Here is a 12,093-nt window from a genome sequence, read left to right as displayed (position 1 = left end):
AGTGCTTTGACTGTAACTAGACACAAATTCCTTCCTGATTATTTACACTACATTTGATAATTAACTGGCAGCAAAGAGCTAAGTTACTACACCCTTGATTTCTAGAAGAAAAGTTTAATAATAGTTATAGGAAATCCACTCCCTTTTTCTTTGTCTTGTCTCATGATCCTGGTACAGCAAGCATCAAGCTCTGTAAAAACTACAACCAATAACTAAGGCAACTCATGCAAAGGATGCACCGTTGAGTTCTAAAACCAAGATTTCAACAACCAAGCTATGTTTTAAAAACCCAACCAGCCATATAATTCTAATATATGCAGAGCTACTTACATCGCTTTACAGGACAATTGCATTGCAAGGTTCCTCTCAAAAATCTCTAATTCCAAGGAGTTTCAAAAGAATCACTTGTTTTGGTGTGGGACTATGTATGCATATGCATGTACGTACATATACGTATATATGCATATATTTAATTTGGAAGAAAAACAGAAGTGAAAGGGAGAGAGATGTCCTTATTGCCAATGCAAATTCTTTCAACACTTTTCCCAGTACAGGTATTTTAACCCAAAAGCAACTCTGTGAAAACTTAAAAGGGAGAAGAGACAGTTGTCCAAATATTCTGTTCTGAATAATGACTTGCACTTAATTTCCTTAATGCAGTATGGCACAATAAGGTTTTATTTAGAGGCCTGTATGGTCTGAGCAGCATGAAAATAATAAAGCTCAATTTGGAGATCTTAATCTAATTAATGATATGAAGAAAATCCACATAAGTACACAAGCGTTACTTCCACTTTTTGCTGTTCTGTACTTCCTTACAGTTTATATCACTTCAGTGCGCAAATGTCTCAGCTTGGACCCTGCACTTCTCCACTGCAACAGAACCTCTGAATTCTATTAGGGAGGAATAACACAACTTCTTATTTTATCCTTGATCAACGAAAATGGTTGGGGTAGATTTTGACAGGACTATTTTTCCAGAGTTATTTTAAGAAACCATTCAGACCACAGGAGTTCTAAATAGTTCTTCTAGTTAAATGAAACCATTCTCCATCAAAAAGTTAGGTGTACAATAGAACAGAACACCAATGGAGAACATAACATTGGCATGGAAGCAAGAAACCTTGTGGGGGGGGGAAGAACCAACCCCAAGATAAAGACACTTCTATATGAAATGGAACTAGTTACATCGGTATGGGACAAACGGTAATTAAGTACAGTCTCTAGAAGGTCTCTAAAGGGTCTCTAAGGATTCTCCAACTCACTTTGAAAGATATACTAAGAGGAAAAAACACTGACCCAAAAACTACTTCCCTCATAAATCTCACCACACAAGTGTCTTAGGACTGACAGTACTGAATGAACAAGACAATACAGATCTTAGATCTACAGCTTTATAATCCATACTAGTTTGGTATTTAACACAACCTTCTTTCACTCACTAGAAATCAAGACACCAAGCAGAACATACACTGCTTCCCTAGGAAGTACCTTGTCAAAAGCAATTCAGTGATCCAACGGTAGCATTACATGAAACTCACATTTTAAGACAACCATGAGGATGAAAAAATACTTTAGGGACTAAAAGGATATACTTACATCTGGATATTCTTTTACAGGCACATATAGTTTCTCTTGTAACTGTACAATAGGTCCCACAGCATCTGGTAATTCTGCACTTCTCTTCTCCGTACTACCATTTAACGTGTCGTTATACATGTCTTTCCGTACTCTGCTAATTTCTGTGGGGGGAAAAAAAAAAACGTATATTAGGTATTAAATACAGTAACAGGTTATAAACTAGCAAGACAGTCTTTTTCTAATCTTTCCCAAATTAATGCCATTTTCTTTCTCTCTTCATGAGCATCACGGTAATTTAAAAGAAAAATCTACTCTGGTTTTATATTCTCATTTATGTATTTGGGTGGTTTTTTTGTTTGTTTTGTTTTCTTTTAATTGCAGCACCCATCTGAAATGTTTTCTTCATGTCTGTCTGTAAATCTGCTACCTACTCATCCTGTACACGGAATTCTGCTATTGAAGAATTATATGCAGCTCCCTAGAACACTTACAAGATTGTTCACATTATTTAAAATGTGTATATAAACACAGTTCTTTTACATTGTTTATAATAAAGCATCTAGAAAGCAAAAAGATTACACATCTGTACCTAACAAAAAATACAAAAATATATCTATACAGTACTATCTGCTAGTTACGAGATGAATTATAGCATTTGGAAATGAAATGGCCCACCTTTCAGCAGTGAGAAATCTGATAACTCAAGGGTACAGTTACTCAGTACACTGTACTGCGTACAGTGTGACAAGAAACTAGTAGATTTTGTGTTACTGACTACCCCCAGTAAGATAATAATTAAAAAAAATTAAGACAGAAACGGTATCGGAGACCTGAGCAACCTCTATGTACACCACAAAAGTCCTACTACTACATTGCAAAGTAATGAAAAACTCCAACAGCACCAGGGAACGTCACAAGTTGACTTAAGTACTGTTTCTACCAACTATACCTGTATTACCAACACCTTGGTGTATTTACTTGCAAGATGTAGTTGAGTAGTTATAAACAAGGTAGTTAAAAATGCATAATTTGCTTCAAATCCAGGTTTGTTTCACAAAACTGTAGCAATCTGAGAATGGACACAAAGCTTTCTCTTATTTAACCAAAAAACATAGTTAACGAGAGCTTATATTTCATTTCTAGAACTGTTAAACTGATATTTCACAGAATCACACATTCGAAGGGACCTCAGAGATCATCTAGTCCAACCTTGCTAGGAAGAGCAAAATATGTAAATTGCTGCTATACCAAGAAAAACCCCCACATTTTCTAACTTACAGAATCCCAACTAGTATAAAACTTTCTCAATGTGTTTATTCCCATATCACTAAAACAAAATTACTTAAAATGAATGTAGTAACCAAGTTCCAAACGGAAAACTAACATTTAAACAGGCATTGCTTCCAAAGCATTAAGACTTACAATAGTGCAGGCTGTAAGGGGAAAAAAAATATATATAATTCTAGTCTTTTACTTAGAATTGTTACAGCTGCTTTCAAAATCTTCATAATTAAAATGAAACTGAAAACAGAAATTTTATGTTTTCATCTGACCACAGGAAGCCACAGAAATAAGAAGTTACTTGAAACCCTAGCAGCAGACGAGATTAATATAACCTCTGTTTCATAATCAATTTCTTCTCTGGCAAATGATTCATAGCTGAGATTTCACCACTTGAAAAGCTAGACGGAAGAGGGAGAGCATCAGAAACTATGAAACTCTGAAACGCAGCAGACCTCATTTTCAACAGTTAGCCTGAATTAGTTTTAACAAACTTATTTGCATATTCAAAAACAAATTGTTTCTCCACTGGAAACCAATATACTTAATCCTGTATACTATAGAATGATTTGGTGGTTAACACCTATTTGGAATGGAGAACACAAATTTTGTCATCATATAGTCATAGCTCAAGGGAAAATCCACAGCTACTTTTGCACTGACAATTTTGGCAACAGGCACAAAATCCTCAGAACTACAAGCAGTATTTACACTGGCTTCAGTATATATAGAAATTCTTTAGCACATCTCTTCGAACAAATATTGTTATCTTTTGGCAGACTTTGTTTCCTTTTCATTCTCTTCAGATTTTCCATTAACTTACACTACACTGGCACAAACTAGGCAGTCTGATGAAGTACTGAAGCATAAGTAGCAACATGGTCATTTTTATTTATATTTGTCAGCTACAGAGTAGTTGCACTGAAAATTTAATTTTAAATTGTATCTATCATGTAGAATATAATCGCTAGATAGCCTAATTTTCACAGGAGAGAAAACAGACTCATTTTAATCTTTCCCTTGCCAATACTCATACATCTCATTTGTGACGCTGTAGAGCCAAACATTCAGAACACACACAGAGGGTATGATAAGTCGACTTGAGGACTACCACTGAATTCTGGGTTGTGTGAAACCTAAGCCATTGATCATGCCTCAAACATTATATAAAATGAGGACATCCAACAACTCAGGATTTTCTACTCTGCTACAGGACCAGACATGTAAAATTTAGTTTTCTTTGCATATGTAGGTTTTTATCTTCTCTCTCTACATTCAAGCTATTGGTACCACTGACAATCATCAGGACAGGGATAGTCAGCTACATCAACTCAGAGTTATCATCGGCTCTTCAAGTGCTACTGTTTCTTCTGCCTCTCGGCATTTCATCTTCTCTCTTGCCTTAAATACTTCCCCTAAGACCTCAGAAGAAATACTCAGAATCAACAGGTGAAATAACAAGCATGAATTCCCAGTTTTTCTTTAACTGCTGATCAGGTTTCCAAACTCCTGTTCTGTACAATACACTATATAGGAGCCTCTCTTTTCACTTATCTTGTATTTGGCAGAACTAAAGGACTACTGCTTACATGATAACATAATTAGACCAAATCTCCAGTTCACCCATTCTCTCTCACTTCCAACTATGGATAGAGCACACCCTATCTTCCCTCCCAACTTGTTAGAACAGCCGACCACAAGCATTCTCCCACATACACAATTCTTAAAGTTATTTATCTGCTCATTATGCATCCTGGGTCTTTCCAGATTCTGCTGAATGTTTTTTTCTACACATCAAGATTTTTCGTCTTATTTTATGACTACACAGCAGCTTCACAGATACCTGCCTCTTGTTTAATCACACCTCTCGTGGATTAACAAAAGTCCATATAAAAATACTGAATTTTGATCACATAATCTTTCCTTTTATCATCTCCATTAAACCAAGTTCAAGCTTCTGTTCTCTTGATTATCTTGCAACTTTGCCATTCACTTTAAGCAGTTATGCATACCTATAGAACTATCTGCTACTGTATTTCCAGCACCTCCTTCAAGAGTCTCAGATGTGCAGTAGATTAACAGCCTCACCAGCAGCACATTAGAAAAGCTAAAAGCTCCACTCTCCTTTCACCTCTACCAAGTTACCTGTTTTATTCTGCTCTGAAATTCTTAAAAATACTTCAAAACCTGAGGGCAGGAGTAGAACTTAACTAAACAGCCTTCTACTTAGATTTATTTCACATCACTTCTTACACACTACCAAGCAGATATCTAGTCTGCCCTTCCCAAAAGCTTCTTTGGCATGTCTCTCATGAAATCACACTTCCCAAGTTTATCTGCAAGGCTTTATCTCCTCCTCATTTACAGTTCTTTACAAATTTTTCCACCATGATATCTCACAGGAAGCCAACTGATTTAAAACGAAGGAAAGCTTTACTTTCAAAGCCAACATCTAAATACAGTTTTACTGTACTTTTGTAGTACTATTTTACCTCTGTCTTAACACCACAGTGGTAATTATGTTGTATAACACTCCAGGGATTTAAAAGAGAGTTGGTACAAGAGATAATTATAATAGCATATATGACTAAAAAAATCATACAGCAGCTTCACCATACATCTAAAACCTGTGACCTGTGCAAATGCAGTAATATGCCTTCCTTTGCAAAGATATAAATGCCCATCTCTACTGTAGGTAGAAGCAAAACTCACACAACGAGCTTCAAAATCCATATTATTCACCTTTAACAACACTCTGGTCCGTACATTGTAATAAGTTTAGCAGTAAATGACAAATTCGCCTTGCTCACAGCAGGGCAGTGGAGAAACAGACTCAAAAAAAGACAAACTGGTTTCAATATAATTATGTTGTTCCACCTTAATATGGCATGACATAGTCACCTGTGGTGACAATGACATGCATTCTGGTCCAGGAGAAAATTTTTCTTCTTCTGTCCCTGGAAACTATGCAAGTAATGTCTGTTTTCTTCACCTACAGATTGAAAAATGCTATCTCTAACACCTTTCTAAGATATGATCTGAAGCAGGACACACTGTTTACATGGCCTACATATGCCTACAGAGATGTACTTTGATTTCTTCGTGACATTTAACAATAAAGTGTTCTTCCCTCTTGAGCACATGAAGGACTGTGTTCAGATGAATGTTTGCCATCACATTAAAAACCACCAAGAAGTTACTGCTTTTCAGCTGTCAATTATCATTCCCTCAGAGGAAGTAAAAGACTGCTGGATTGCAATGCAAAATGGGTTTACACGAGCCACTCAGCAAGCACATTCAAGGTAGGAAATCACTGAAAGGGTTCAAATTCTTTCTCTCCTATCACTTTGAGTTGCAAACCACCCTCGTCCCCAGTGCCCACAGCTTTAGGATTTCTCATCATGAACACTTCTAAATTATAAAGCTTTATCTTTTGGAAGGAGAGCAGAATTGGATGCTGCATTCCTCGTTGCAGTTTAAACTAGAACTAAGAATTTGAATAATTTACGTTCTTCAGTTTAAAGAATTAAGTGTTTACTGTCACAGAAAAGCCACTTATCATTCTTGATTTTTACAATACACAGCAAATAGGCGTGGAACAAACCAATAGCCACAATCAGCAAGAGACTGACAATAAATCAAAACACTAACCATCTCACAGTACCAGTCAGCATGCTTCCTTCAGGAAGCAAAGCACCACACTCAAAGATTCTCAATCACAGCTAGTTTCCATATGGAAAAAGTTGCTTGTAAGTTTTTTGAACTTAAATTTTTAAGACTTATGGTGAGAAAAAACAGTAATGCTCATATAGCTAAAAATCTACATGGTACTAGGATCTCTGATGCACAGAACATTCAATTTCAGTTTTCTACTTTCTCACATAAATCAAGTTATGCCAAAAATATCAATGACAAAGTTATACTGTATGTAAAAGATTTTATGTATTTTGACAGGAAAAGTTAATTATCATAATAAATTTGTTTCTTACAGACTATGGCACTAAAACCAATCATAAATAATGCCTTCAGTATTTCCCCAATAATTTTTTGTGAAAAGTAAAAAATTCTGATAACTATCTATCAGAGACAACTTTAGTAAGTCCACTCAAACAGCATGTGTTAAGCTGAGGGGGCAGGCAGGGAGAACAACCAATTCAAGTCCCTTCTTCTTTACTACCAAGAAGTTTTCTTTTTAACGTGACACACAAAATTACTTCAAAAAGTTAATATTTTTATAAAACATTTTTATTGCACAAAACTGCTGCTGGATCTTTAATTTAGGAATTTAAAAGGTACATTTAAGCAACAAAATACATTTTTTCCAATTCTTTTGCCATCAGATGGGTCCCCAAACTAGTAAACAAAGGTTACAAACTTTGTCACATACAGACATACAATTAACACTTCGGAGGATCCAAACCTACTGAATATGGATCCAGGGTTTATCCAAGCAGACAATCCATTCCATGCTCCATTAAAGCACTACCCATCAATTAGACAACTTCAACTACATACCAGTTAATTTTATATAATACACAGTGTTTTCTTCAAACAGCATCCAATAACATTTTCAGGTGCTTTTACAATATAACTAAGAATGGAGAGAAAAAGGCAGAGGAAGTATATAACTATTATATTCTCATCTTATTGAAAAGTCTCTAAAGGCAGATGGATTAACTCTCTTGAAAGCATTTTGAAGGCTAACACAGATCACATGCTCAAACTACAAGATTAGCAGTGTGCTGATGTTCACCTCCTGCTCAAAAAGCAGCTTGTTGACACAGCACATAGAAATTTAAATACAACCTTTATTATAAAAAATTAAAACTAAAATAACTTGACATTGCTCCATAAATCAATCAGCACTTTCAGAAGAAAGTAAAAAGAATTTAAGTTCTGGACACCACCACTGAGAATATGGCATACAAGTCATGCAGCAGTGTCACAAAAGAAAAAAAAGTGTTTGCATTTCAAATTTCAATTCATGTTTTAATGCCTTGGAAAAACTCTAGTTTCCTCTCCTTTGTTCCTCTGAGCCCAATCTAGCAGTACACTTTCAATGATTAAACTGTCAGTCCAATGATAAGTGGGTAGCGCTTTCAGCAATTTGTCAGCACTCTCAGTATCAAAATTCAGTCATTTCTTTTTGCAAGAACAGCCTGCAAAACTCCTTCTGTTGTGGGCAGTTGTAAGGTTTGCATCAAACTGACTTCAAAACCAAATAAAGCACACTCATCTGTTCTCTTTGTATAAATGTCAACAGAAAGCTTTTAAGTGCTTTATTATTGGTGGAACATTGCAACTCATGTGTTTTCTAATCTAGCAGCTTTAGTATGCTTACTTGGCAAAGAAATAGTTGGTTTTATTCATCACAATTTTAGCCGTCTTCACTGCTAACACCAGTGCTGTTTTCTACTACTGCTGATGCAGCAGAAATAGCAATGCTAGCAAAAAAACAAGTAATTTTTAAAATTGTGCCACATGGACCTGTTCCCCTCGTGCATCATCAATGTACAAACGCAAACATTGGCAAGCACTTACTCTACCCACGCCCTGCTATTAATCAGTGAAATGCCTGAGCATCAGGCAAACAAGATTGCTATCATCTTTCCTTCAGAAACCAATAGGGAGTAAAAAAAAATTTAGACAAACATGATTAAGCATCAAAGCTAATAGAACAGACAGTCCACTTCTGACAAATTTTCATACGTCAGCAGTTTTGGTTTAGAGCATGACACTGAACTCTGACATAATTAACTGGCAAATTTAAAACAGTCATGCATTTGTTTCCACTTACTAAAACTTGCATTTATGTTATTTAATACGATGGTATGTCAGAACAGCCAGAACAGGTCTGATCAAAAGTCTATCAACCCTGCATTCCATCTGACAGTGGCAATCTGCATGCACTTAAGAAAATAATAAAGAAGATTAAGTACAGTCTCCTCATTTTCTTGGTAAACTCAAAAAGCTGCACGTTTGAGATTAAGTCCTGTGTCTCCTTATACACCAGTACTACATGCCAAAAAACCCTAAAAATCTTTAGCATAAAAACCAGTTTAGGAGTTCCTATAAGGATAGCTGAACAAGCCTTTCAGCGGTCTACTTGGTATCTTCAACTAACATCATCTAGCAGCTGACACAGTCTACCCATCCACATCCAAATGACTATCTTTGTTTTACAAAGGTTCTTGAGGCGAGTTATTAGCTGATAGACAGAAAACAGTACAACAACTCTTAAGAGTCAAGGAAAATTAAGCGTTTTAAAAGTCAACATTAAAAAAGAATCAGGAAAATTAATGCAGAATATTCACCTCCTAAGTCTCAGCATTAGATCAAGCTTACACAGTAAGTAAAGTAAATGAACATACACTGTTCTGCTTGTTACATAACCTCCTTACAACATGCGTTAGATTAACAGCATCAAACTCTTCAAAACAGTTTCCACTAGTAAACTCCATCAGTACAGCATGCCTGCTGCAGCAGATTTGGCAGCTCAAGTTCAAATCAGGCTTAATTATAACACTTTCAAGAACCTCCTACTCTAGCTCCCTTTAAGAGCAAGTTGCCTCCAAATCCTTGTAACTAAGTAGCACAGTTATGCATACATCAGGCTCCTAAATCTATTCGAGGTTTTTGGTTGGTTGGTGGGTTTTTTTCCATACCTGGTATCATGAATCAAATGTTTGGCAGCTAACCATAATAATAAACAACTTGGATATCTTCGATGCAGGAGAATCAGCAGTAACACAATTCTGTATGAATTACTAATAAAGATCAGAAAGATGGAGCCATCCATTCTGAGATTTAAACAACGTTGCTCACAGCTATCTAAAAACATCAGCTTAACAGTATCAGCCCAAACAGACAGAACTTCCATGGTTTTAGTTCCTCAGGTGTGTATTTTTTAAACAAAATCTTTTATGTCAGTTTACTCTGTTTTTGAAATTGCTCTCTGTGAACAATGGAGATCAACTGGTCTGCAACAGACCTCTACCCAGACACTATTCCACACTGCGTACATTTAAATCCATCCATTCACAACAGAGTCAGTAGCTGTTCAATTTCTACAGGTGTCTTCAGCATATGAAGAAAATGTATTTATGTTGAACAACTATGAAGTTATGTAATGGGAAGCTCTCCAGTTAAAGCCAGAAGGACATTCTCTCAAGAAGTACACTGAACACTTCAGAAAACAAAGCCTAAATCACATTGTAATCCCCTCAGTATCAGCAAAGAAATCCCATACCCTACGCTATTCTGCCAGTATGTGCAAGGAGTGCCTGAAGTAAAAGGCAAGATGCTATTTTACAACCTTTAAAACAAAACAAATTGGAACAAATTCCTGGTTGAGACCCTCCAAAATAATCCATTTTTAAGTTTAGTGGAGAATTAAAATTCTGATGGAGTTACCTAAATTTCTGTTTATTCTTGGAGCTGAGAGGAAATCAAATAGTTAAAACTACTTAAAAAAAAACACCTACTTGAAAGAACTAAATATCAGCACCATTAGATTCCTTCCTGCTTTCCATGGTGCATCTTAACACTCACCATTTACAAAGACTAACATCAAGGACATGCAGGTTATTTTCTCAGTCCTTTGGAAACCACCCACACCATCCTCCACAGACTTAGCAGTTACAAGAAAACATTCCATTGGTTACTGCACTCTGTCTTTTGTATGAAAAGAGTGAGGGAATGCTTTATTTTTTTCATTTCTAGGGTAACCCAGAATTAACTAACTATTCACTGGAACAGTAATGTCATGGCAGTCTTCTCCCTATTTTACTGTTTTAGGGCCAAAGTAAATTTCCCACATCTTCCACATACAAAGGTAATCTGAGGGAACAAAACTTTGTAGCTAGTAAAAGGTATTTCAGGTATTTTTGGAAAGTGAAGATCAATATCCTGCGTCCTCTGTCAGGTTTTCATATACCTTTATATCAGCCTTTTCCTTATCATAAAATTGACTCTTCTATAGTGTAGGCACACAGTGATCACCCGATACATTAAAAAAAGCTAGTTATCTGGACCACACATACATAGCTAGTCAGTGAGTTACAGGGGGAAAAAAATAAACAATCAGCATTAGCTGATTAGTCATGAAGAATTAACATTATGAACTCTTGCTCAAAAAATACACTAAACTGCTATTGAGATGCTGATGAAGATACTTTATACTCAAAAACTTGGATTTTGGTACTAAGTTTTTGTACCAGTGGCATCTTAAGAGAGAAAAAAAACCACCCACACACTAAACTGATCACTGCTTATCAACCAAGGAACTTGCCTAGTACTGGGAGATATGAAAAACCAAAAACTGAGAAAGCAAACACATCTAATGATAAGTAAATGACTTAGTTATAAAATGAACCTCTCTAATTCTAACCTGCTAGCATATCAAAACAAAGGTATTCCAGTATTGTAAAAGCAATGTCTCTACATATATGAAGTACTATTTCAAAAGAGGCTGACCGGACAGCTTTCATCACTTCAACTGGAATCTAACCATTTGAATAAGACTGACTAGTTCCTCTTATTCCCAATTTACTTTTTTTTAACTGATCATGTACACCAGTAATAAAATCCCACTTTTAAACACACTGCTCCTTAGCACACAGTGTTTTACACACTGCCCTACCCTGGCTCTGTCAGCATTTTATTCACAAGCCCATAAGAAAGTAACACTTTTTGGTTGACAAGTACCAACACTGACATTGACAAGTTAGTCATCTGCCACATTAAATACATTAACTATTGCACTGCTCTTGCATTAAAGACATTATCAAGATGCACTGTGCAACTTCGAACTAACTTTTAAGTATTGGAAGACTTCCCGGAGTTAGGCAGTATATAAACAAAATCTCTACTTAACCAAATATATAAGCAACACTGCACCTTAAGAAATTTGATAACACAGCTGACCAAACTACAGCCCTAAGTCAAGTATTACCCATCTGTGTTACAAGATTATACATGTCCAACATAGCTTTGTAACTTAATAAATATAAAAGATTAATTAGCACAGACATCAATTCTTAATATAGCAGGAGTCAGATATTCCTGCATGTGATAAACTGATAGATTTATCCCATTACTTTGAACCAACATTCAAAGTTGTTTTAGATTTGGCTTTAGTAAGCAGAGAAGACTTCAAAGGAGAAGGCCATCAAATCAAGTTATAAACCTTGAACAAATGAACAACAAGTTTTATTTAAGCTTAGATGTCAG

The 12,093-nt window shown here is 35.8% G+C and overlaps 1 protein-coding gene across 13 annotated transcripts in view; it reads right to left on the bottom strand.

Annotated features, from left to right (window-relative positions):
- QKI (QKI, KH domain containing RNA binding) overlaps positions 1 to 12,093 on the bottom strand; it is a 158,320-nt gene that overhangs the window by 119,313 nt on the left and 26,914 nt on the right. For all 13 annotated transcript variants that reach the window (XR_012659702.1, XR_012659703.1, XR_012659704.1 and 10 more), the window contains exon 2: positions 1,600 to 1,742. Coding sequence is in view for 10 of the 13 variants with exons in the window: in XM_075088057.1 (XP_074944158.1) it covers positions 1,600 to 1,742 (143 nt within the window). In the remaining 3 variants the exon portion in view is untranslated. The remainder of the gene's footprint in view (positions 1 to 1,599; positions 1,743 to 12,093) is intronic.

The sequence above is a fragment of the Phalacrocorax aristotelis genome, chromosome 3 (genome assembly GCF_949628215.1).
Source record: "Phalacrocorax aristotelis chromosome 3, bGulAri2.1, whole genome shotgun sequence".
Classification (NCBI taxonomy): domain Eukaryota; kingdom Metazoa; phylum Chordata; class Aves; order Suliformes; family Phalacrocoracidae; genus Phalacrocorax; species Phalacrocorax aristotelis.
This window is presented reverse-complemented; position numbering and strand designations above follow the sequence as displayed.